Below are 10268 nucleotides of genomic sequence, written 5' to 3' on the forward strand. Positions count from 1 at the left end.
GTGCTGGTCATATAATTAGAATATCATCAAAATGTTTATTTATTTCACTAATTCCATTCAAAAAGTGAAACTTGTATATTATATTTATTCATTACACACAGACTGATACATTTCAAATGTTTATTTCTTTTAATTTTGATGTTTATAACTGACAACTAAGGAAAATCCCAAATTCAGTATCTCAGAAAATTAGAATACTGTGAAAAGGTTCAATATTGAAGACACCTGGTGCCACACTCTAATCAGTTAATTAAATCAAAACACCTCCAAAGCCTTTAAATAGTCTCTCAGTCTAGTTCTGTAGGCTACACAATCATGGGGAAGACTGCTGAATTGACAGTTGTCCAAAAGAAGACCATTGACACCTTGCACAAGGAGGTCAAGACACAAAAGGTCATTGCAAAAGAGGCTGGCTGTTCACAGAGCTCTGTGTCCAAGCACATTAATAGAGAGGCGAAGGGAAGGAAAAGATGTGATAGAAAAAAAGTGTACAAGCAATAGGGATAACCTCACCCTGGAGAGGATTGTGAAACAAAACCCATTCTAAAATGTGGGGGAGATTCACAAAGAGTGGACTGCAGCTGGAGTCAGTGCTTCAAGAACTACTACACAAAGATGTATGCAAGACATGGGTTTCAGCTGTCACATTCCTTGTATCAAGCCACTCTTGAACAACAGACAGTGTCAGAAGCGTCTCGCTTCAAAAAGGACTGGACTGCTGCTGAGTAGTCCAAAGTTATGTGCTCTGATGAAAGTAAATTTTGCATTTCCTTTGGATGTCAGGGTCCCAGAGTCTGGTGGAAGAGAGGAGAGGCACACAATCCACATTTCTTGAGGTCCAGTGTAAAGTTTCCACAGTCAGTGATGATTTGCGGTGCCATGTCATCTGCTGGTGTTGGTCCACTGTGTTTTCTGAGGTCCAAGGTCAACACAGCCGTATACCAGGAAGTTTTAGAGCACTTCATGCTTCCTGCTGCTGACCAACTTTATGGAGATGCAGATTTCATTTTCCAACAGGATTGGCACCTGCACACAGTGCCAAAGCTTCCAGTACCTGGTTTAAGGACCATGGTATCCATGTTCTTAATTGGCCAGCAAACTCGCCTGACCTTAACCCCATAGAAAATCTATGGGGTATTGGGAAGAGGAAGATGCGATATACCAGACCCAATAAAGCAGAAGAGCTGAAGGCCCCTATCAGAGCAACCTGGGCTCTCATAACACCTGAGCAGTGCCACAGACTGATCGACTCCATGCCACGCCGCATTGCTGCAGTAATTCAGGCAAAAGGAGCCCCAACTAAGTATTGAGTGCTGTACATGCTCATACTTTTCATGTTCATACTTTTTAGTTGGCCAAGATTTCTAAAAATCCCTTCTTTGTTTTGGTCTTAAGTTATATTCTAATTTTCTGAGATACTGAATTTGGGATTTTCCATAGTTGTCAGTTATAATCATCAAAATTAAAAGAAATAAACATTTGAAATATATCAGTCTGTGTGTAATGAATGAATATAATATACAAGTTTCACTTTTTGAATGGAATTAATGAAATAAATCAACTTTTTGATGATATTCTAATTATATGACCAGCACCTGTATATATCAGTTCTGACTTTTTTTCTCTTTCCAAGTTTGCTTGCAATTCTGACTTTTTTCTCAGAACTGTAATTACCTTTTTTACTTTTTATTCCAAGGCGAGAACAGGCTTCCATATTTAGTGTATAGATAGAGAGAGCAGGAACCTACTGTTATATATTGTATTTAAGTGAGTGTCACATTTTAATACTGGCTCATAATAATATATTTTAATGCATTTTTTCCCCAATCTTTCACAAAAATCTGTGTGCAGTCAAACAATAATTGGCATGCTCCGAGGGCCCACAGACCCCCTGATGAAGACCCTTGCTTTTAGAAGAATAGATCTAACTGATTTTAATGCTTTATTAAGGGTGTTCGAAATAAATCTTAAAGAAATACAATTCAAAGAACTGAGAACAAATTGCATTTTACACATTATTGCATTGTCAAGAAATAGCTCCCTGAATGTGACTGTGATTTTCGAGCACACTGGTGAGTCTCATTAACCTACAAAACACTATTGTGAGCTTGTCAGCTGCCATTGATTACAGTGAGACCCCCTAGTAGCCAGTGCAAGGAAAGTATCTCTGGCTTCACATACACAGTATGGGCTCAACTTATTCTTACAGAGGGCAACAAGCCCTGGGCAGAGGATCTATTGGATCAAAACAGAAGGACGTTTGGTATCAATGTGTAATCACAAACCTCCTTTAACCCTGCAGGAATCATGCTGAACCTGACATGCCGAGCCTTCTTTGGGTACAGTGGGGACATCAGTCCACTTGTTTACTGGATGAAAGGAGAGAAGTTCATTGAGGACATGGACCAGAGTCGCATTCGAGAGAGTGAAATCAAGTAAGAAGGAACACAGTGGAGGCGAGAGTAAACATTTTGTGACACAAGCTCAAAACAACCCCCTCCTCAAACCATCTTTAAAAAAAGAATCGCATGCAAATTACACAGCAGATGTATAATAACAGTTAAGACCATCATGAATGGATGGATGGACAGATGGATTTATTTTCTTTTTTATTTACATATTTATATATATATATATTAGGGCTGCCAGTCGATTAAAAATGTTAATCCAGTTAATTACAGGGTGCTAAGATTAAATCATCTAATTAATCGCAAACTAAATTTGGCTGTGAAAATACCCCCAAAAGAGCATTTAAAGCTATTATTGTGTTAAATGTTTAGGTTACAACGGCCTAATAAAGTATGGAACATAAAAGAAGATAATTTGAGAAACATCTCAGTATTTTTTGTTCATGCAATGAAAGCAAAATACCTTCTTTTATGTTGTGCAAAAGAAAGTAAGTCATTCAGGTTTGAGACAACATGGTGAGTAAATGATGACCGAATTTATTTATTTATTTATTTTTGTGAACTATCTCTTTAATGTATTTTTTTTTTTTTTTTTTTTTTTTAATAAATGAAATGATACTCTAAAAAAGAAACTAAAATTACCAGCAGGTGACGGTAAATGTCTTTGAGTCGATTCGTTCCAATGGCTAATTCAGTTTCTGTATCTGGACACCTACAAACTTGAAAAAAATAAACTGTGTAAATAGCAAAAATAAATGGAACAAAGATACAAAATAAACAATTTCAAACAGGGCCCACTGGTACAACCTGCACTGGGGCCCTGCAAATCCCAGCTACGGCCCTGTTTACAGGCAAATAGTTTTCCTTCAATACAGTCTTCCTGTACCATGGCAAATAGCATTTTGGCCATACTTTGGAGTTGAGTGTAAATACCTTAGTAAATGAATAACTGTAAGGTTATCTTTCAGTACCATGATCATATATCAAAGTTCGATAGTATTACTATCACTGTACCACCATAGTGTTGTTGTAATGGTATACAAGAAACAGTTGCTTTTAAAACTAGCTTCCACTGTGAAATCGCTTATTCAATATGATAGATAGTGCACGGTAAAGCACATTTTAAATGTTCACTGAGATGTCGACAGTACATTTTCAATTACTGATATCACAAGCTTGTACATGAGCCTATTTATATCTAGCAGGGGTGGTCGCTGTGATGACACACTATTATTAATTCCCTGTCTGAAAGAGAGCTGGATCTGAGCAAGCGCTGAATACATCCTAATAACACAGCGAAATGTATCTCACACCATGCGCCGAATGCATTTGCATTTACATGCAATTAAGGAGCAGCAATGTCAGCATCTTTTAAATGAAATTTCAGTTTCAAATGATTCGGCCAGGACAAACAAGAGAGTGAAAATGTGTTGTTATAATTAAATGAAAGCCCCATTTGTTGAACGCCGACCAAACCCGAAACCCTTCCTCCCAAAATTTCTAATCTCTACAAGCTGCTCAGTCTAAAATTTATCCCCCAAATCCTCTATCAAAAGAGGCTAATTAAAAAACTTTTATTCCACAGCCTTTGGTGAACAATGACTCATTGTTTTTTTATCCTCTCCCCCAGGACGGTCAGAGAACACCTGGGTGAACAGGAAGTGTCCATTACTCTCACCATAGATTCACTGGAGGAGGTAGATCTGGGTAATTATTCCTGTTATGCGGAAAACGGCAACGGTAGAAGACAAGCCAATGTACAGATTGGGAAACGAGGTAATACATTCAGCCATAACACACATAAACTCAACCGACTGAGTCATACCAGCTGCTTCTCATTTTAAGGAACAGTTCACACAAAAAAAAAAAGAAAAATCTGTCATTTGTTTGTTTGTATGACTTTCTTTTATGAAAAAACAAGATGTTTTGAAGAATTTTAAGGCTGTTCTTTTTTTAGACAGTGAAAACACAGACGGTGATCATTTGCTGTCAAATCAAAAAATCACCATAAAAAATTAAATAAATGAAAGTGCAATAAAAAAAATTTAAAAAGTGACATACAGCCAAGTATGGTGACCCATACTCAGAATTCGTGCTCTGAATTTAACCCATCCAAAGTGCACACACACAGCAGTGAACACACACACACGGTGAACACACACCCGGAGCAGTGGGCAGCCATTTATGCTGCAGCACCCGGGGATGAGTTCATATAATAGAAATTTACAATACATACAGTGTCTTTATATGATGAACAGATGGCAATATAAGTCACTCGCTGACAGTCTTTTTTCCAATATACATTACCCTGCTCAAAAGTTTGTGGTCAGTACAGTTTTTAACTGTTTTTGAAAGTACTTTATGCTTAGCAAGGCATTTATTTGATTAAAAATACTGTAATATTGTGAAATATTATTACGATCTGAAATAACTGTTTTCTATTTAAATATATTTTAAAATGCCATTTATTCCTGACAAAGCTGAATGTTCAGCAGCCATTAATCCAGTCTTCAGTGTCACATGATCCTTCAGAAGTCTTCAGAATTATTATCAATGTTAAAAATCTTTTATGATGCTTAATATTTTGACAGCCCCTAGTCACCTACTGTATACTTTTGCTGTATGAAAAAAGCAGCTCGGACATTATTCAAAGCCACTCCTTTTTTGTCCCAAAAAAAGAAAGTCATAGAGGTTTGGAACAACATGAGGGTGAGTAAATGATGACAGGATTTTCATTTTTTGAGTAAACTATCCCTTTAATGTGCTGTGGGGTTTCTTTACATAAACAGCACAGCATGTTCCTGTGTCTCCCTCCTCTTCTCTGTCTCTTTCTTTCTTTCCTTTCGGGAAATGCATCACCATCTAAAATTCACTCTCTTTTAGAGAGAGCTGCTTTGAAGGCATCCTATCTTCTTTTTTAATGGCAGTTCAGAGGAGGAGACGGCTTCAGCAGTTCAGACACATTCTCTCCCTCTCAACCCAACTCAAAACTCATTCAACTGTCCTCACACACACACAGATAAATAAACACACTCTCTCTCTTTCAACTCGTCTCAGCCATGCACACATATTTCTACAGATAATCTCAAAGCCACATACTCACAAACACACACACAAACCAAATCTCTCATATGCACCCCCCCTCCTTCCGCTCATTGCTGAGCTCACAAACACACATGCTTTCACAATCTTTCAGCTTCTCTGAAGCATCGGAGTGTATCTTGCGTGTTTTCCTCCATTAGCTGTAGCGCAGAGAAGCTTTGAACAATATGAACATCATTAGCGCTTAATCATTCTGAAGTCATTTTGCATTTCTCACCCCTTGTGTATGTCCTTAGCGCAGCATGAATTTCCATGCTGGTCCAGGCTGGTTTGGTGCTGATCTGGCTGGTAGATTTGCTGGTGAAGCTAACTGACAAAGGAAGTCTTGCCAGTTTAGCTAGATGCCAGCACACCTAACATCCTATGATAGAGATCAGTGACCATGTAGCGAAAATTTCTCGAGTCACAAATTAAAATCTGACAAGAATTCAGTCTTCCAACTAAAATCACCATGGTTACAAACTAATGAAATAGTATTCAAGGCTTAGAATGTTTCTGTAATAGAATGCAACTGTCGGGTGCTGGAAGTTAAAATCCTATTTGTTTCCTCCAAGAGGGAATTGATTTTGAATAATAACTTATAAACCCTAAAGACAAACCTGCTGTGAGCTTCAGGGTTGTTGATTCATAGTGTAATTTAACTTATTTTTTAAATAATCATGTTAAACAGTGTAATTCCTGGTAAAAAAACAAAAAAAAAAAAAAAAAAAAAAAAAAAAAAAACATTACCCATGATTCAGAAGAGAAAGAGATTCTCGACTAGCAAAAAGAGCTCCCACTGTAAATAACAAAGAGTCAAAGATAATATTCAGGTAATATGCATATTTAGCAATAAATGTAAAATATATTGTTTTATATAGTATAAAATGTTTTATTTCTCTTTCGTGTTTAATTTGATTGTCATTCGCAATGCTGCATAGGATTCTTCTCTCACAAATGTAGTAACGTTACAAATGTATGCTATGCTATGTTATTCCAGGAGTATTGTATTTGTAATATGTTCTTTCTCTTTCTATTTTGTCTCTCTCAGTGGAGCTGATGTACACCGTGGAGTTGGCTGGTGGACTGGGTGCGATTCTTCTTCTGTTGGCTTTGTTATTGTCTGTGTATAAGTGCTACAGGATCGAGCTGCTGCTCTGCTACAGGCATCACTTTGGTGGGGAGGATACAGACGGAGGTAAACGCCACACACACTCCCCCTACAGGAACTAATGAGCACGACACTGCAGCAATTACAAATTTATTTGATTCTAATTTCTACATTATATGGAATTATTAGAGTTACAACTCTTTTTTTCTCTACATCAGAAGTATTGTTATATTTCTAAAATATATCGTTAAACATTTCTTTCTTTTCCCCTCAGAAAATAAAGAGTATGATGCGTACCTGTCCTACAGTAAGGTTGAGCTGGATCAGTGGGGTCAGGAATTACAGGAAGAAGAGCGCTTTGCTCTGGAGATTCTCCCTGATGTCCTGGAGAAACATTACGGATACAAACTCTTCATCCCTGACCGAGATCTCATTCCTACCAGCAGTACGTGCCGAATGTGTGTTTTGTGTGAATGTATGTCTTTGTAAGTGTGTTCGTAAATGTTGTCTTAAATGTTTCAAACATTTCCATTAGCTCATGACATTCACAGAAATGTCATGAATAGTCAGAGAAATGAATTCCTGTGAAGTTTTTGGAGTGTATTCAGAAGCCCACAACAATCATAAAAGAAAGTTGTGCAGAGATTTGACAATAAAACACTAATTGTACAAAACTAATAAAACACCTCAAACATTCATAATGAAGTGTGACATTTTTAGCTCATTAACATGATAGCAGCACTGGATTTATCTTGCTTTCTAATACTGCAAAGTAATTTAATCATCTGCAATTAAACTCCCTCATCAGCATTAATATGACTAGAAAGCCTTATGTTGACTAGAAAATATCTTGGTTAAGAAAATAAGAATTTAGTCTTGAGACTTTCTGTAGAACAAAACAATCGTTTTAAAAGATTATTAATATTCCAAAATGTGGGCAATAAAAATAGTACCATTTGTTTCCATTGCAAGCCATCAGAGCCAGTTTTTGTGACACGGTGTGTTTGTTTGCATCGTATGTCAGGTGTTTTTGCGCTGTATGTGTGCTGTGTCTGAAAGCTGAATGTTTATGTCCAGGTATGAGCAGTCAACATTACCAGGATGACAGTCATCTTCTTAGAGGTACAACTTTGTTTGAATGCAAAAACACGCGTGCACACATGTACGGTGCGCACAACACACATACATTGTGCATTCAGATAGTTCTTCATTAAATGACTGTGGTTGTTCTGTCCTAAATGTGCGTTTGTCTTCAGCTGTGCATTATTTTCAGTCCTCGTGCGACCTGTTATTTTGGTATTACAGTTTCTTGCTTTGTCTGTGGTGTTTATCTCCTGTAGCGTACATAGAGGACGTGTCCCGCTGCATAGACATGAGTAAACGCCTGATCATCGTGCTGACCCCGAGCTATGTGCTGCGTCGCGGGTGGAGTATATTTGAGCTGGAGTCCCGTCTGCGCAACTCTCTGGTTTCAGGGGACATTAAAGTGATCTTAATCGAGTGTGCCGATCTGCGAGGAGTCATTAACTACCAGGACGTGGAGGAGTTAAAACAATCCATTAAATGCCTGAGTGTGGTGCACTGGAACGGCCCACAGAGCAACAAGCCCGGTTCGCGCTTCTGGAAGCAGCTCCGCTACACCATGCCATACCGCCGCCCCCAGCAAACCCTCACCAATCATGCGCTGGATGCCAGTGAACCTGGCCCCTTCGCCGACCTGCAGACCGTCTCGGCCATCTCCATGGCTACAGCCACGTCTGCCGCCTTGGCGCCGGCTCACCCCGAGCTGCGCCCATCCCTGCGGAGCTCGTACCGCTCGCACTCGCTGGCACGGCAGAAACAATCGCACTACCGCAGCTACGACTACGAGCTGCCCTTCACAGCCGGAGGAACGCTGCCGCCCCAGCACACCTACTGCAACCTGCCCCTAACCCTCCTGAACGGCCAGCGCCCTGTCAACAACAAGACCCTGCGCCAGCACAGCCTGGACGAGCACCATGGCAACAATGCCATGCTCCCGCTGCTGCCCAGAGAGACAAGCATCTCCAGCGTCATCTGGTAAACACAGAGAATCCGAAACGCGCATGCTTTGGGGCGCCTGGCACACGGGGGACTAAATAAGCTGGCATACAGCACAGGACGAGGTTAGTGATGAGGTTAGTGGCTTCCTGTGAGTGGAATGATCGTTCTTTCCACGCTAAGTGGGTCTGAGGATGTGCGTCTTCTTTTGGGCATTGATCCGGCGACGAGGGACATCGTAGTGCCGTATCTGTAGGCGTGAACTGAGCATATAAAATCACACCACATGGAGGTATACAGGGTCTCGTGTAGATGTTAGCGTTATATTTGTAGCACCGCTGTCTTCCTGTCTCCATGTTGGGTTTGATCACGCCATCTATTTTTACTCGTTAACGCTTGATGCTTTTCGTTTTGTCTCTTCCTCTTTTTTTAGGTTTGACAACATGGACATTTGATTGAGATTTTTTGCTTTTTCTACTTTCTTTTGAAATGGACTGAAATATTCCTCATTTGATTTTAACTACTGTTGTTTTTGCTCGGAAGCTACTTCGTTTTGTTCCGTCCCTCTTTCTGTTGTCCGATGTAAGGTATGTATTTATGGTTTTAATTGCAAAATTTTCAAGAAGGAAATATATTACAAAATATGCAAAATATATGAAAGCCTAAAGGGGTCGACAGAGGTTATCAGAGAGCGGTCTGTCTTCTTTTACAAGAGGAACAGCACCATTTCTCAAATATTAAGGGGATTTTAAATGATGAGAAATCTATTTTTATATCTGAAGAGTGATGATTCTCTCTAATACCACAGGGTCAATGGGACAATGGGACTAGAGACTCTCTTATTTGTGAATTTGGGTATTTTATACAGTTTGCTACGTTGTTCTCATCTGTGGAGAGAAGGAAATGTTCTATGTTAACTTCTGAAACAATAATCATTTTTATTTATGTTCGTAGTCTAGGACTTTTGATCCACAGGCAGACCTTTTCACCTTCTTTCACATTTCTAATGTGTTTAACTCTCAGTCTGACGTCTTAACACACTGGTTACATGCTTGTCTTTTTCTCCTCTAGCTGCTGTGTGACTCAGATACATGCTGGCATGTTTCACAGAGGAACACAGGCCTGTATACTCGCATTCTAGTATAGAGTGTCAAATAACTCCGCTTGATAACATACCATATGATTTAATAAATGCCCAAAGTCAACATGTATTTGTTGTATCTTGTCTAGAGGTTTTCCTGATCTAGGGGTTTTCGCTTATGGCAGCATGTACTGACTCTAAAGGGGGAAAAACACAAAGCTAGAATCAGAACCAAGAGGTTTGACAGTAAAAAGAGGTCTAACTGTATAAAACAAGAGAAAAAAATCAGAAACGATTCCTGTAATTTCATTTCTCCTAGTTTTCTTTGTTCTTTTTTTTTTTCAAAATTCAGTCGCAAAAAAAAATTGTTTATAAAAATAATTAGAATTATGTATGAATGTTTACCTCTTGAGTATGCATAGAGACTAGTTGTGTATCCTGATTTGAATATTTACTGTATTATGAACAACAGCTATCACAGAGAGATGTGTGATCTCTCTAGAGGCACAATCATTTTTCTTTTTCTATTGTTTCTCACTGTGTACAGTAAAGTCACAAACCACTATAA

At 38.9% G+C, this 10268-nt stretch overlaps 1 protein-coding gene across 2 annotated transcripts in view; it reads left to right on the forward strand.

Annotated features, from left to right (window-relative positions):
- Positions 1–10265, forward strand: part of il1rapl1a (interleukin 1 receptor accessory protein-like 1a) — an 80752-nt gene extending 70487 nt beyond the window's left edge. Inside the window, exons 7-12 of one of the 2 annotated variants that reach the window (XM_042731082.1) lie at positions 2303–2435; positions 4039–4184; positions 6541–6687; positions 6875–7045; positions 7678–7722; positions 7941–10265. In XM_042731082.1, the coding sequence (XP_042587016.1) occupies positions 2303–2435; positions 4039–4184; positions 6541–6687; positions 6875–7045; positions 7678–7722; positions 7941–8662 (1364 nt within the window). In that variant the 3' untranslated portion in view covers positions 8663–10265. The remainder of the gene's footprint in view (positions 1–2302; positions 2436–4038; positions 4185–6540; positions 6688–6874; positions 7046–7677; positions 7723–7940) is intronic. The other variant, XM_042731083.1, reaches the window with a different exon arrangement.
- The last annotated feature ends 3 nt before the right edge of the window (positions 10266–10268 follow it).

Source organism: Cyprinus carpio, chromosome B9 (genome assembly GCF_018340385.1).
Source record: "Cyprinus carpio isolate SPL01 chromosome B9, ASM1834038v1, whole genome shotgun sequence".
NCBI classification, from domain to species: Eukaryota; Metazoa; Chordata; class Actinopteri; order Cypriniformes; family Cyprinidae; genus Cyprinus; species Cyprinus carpio.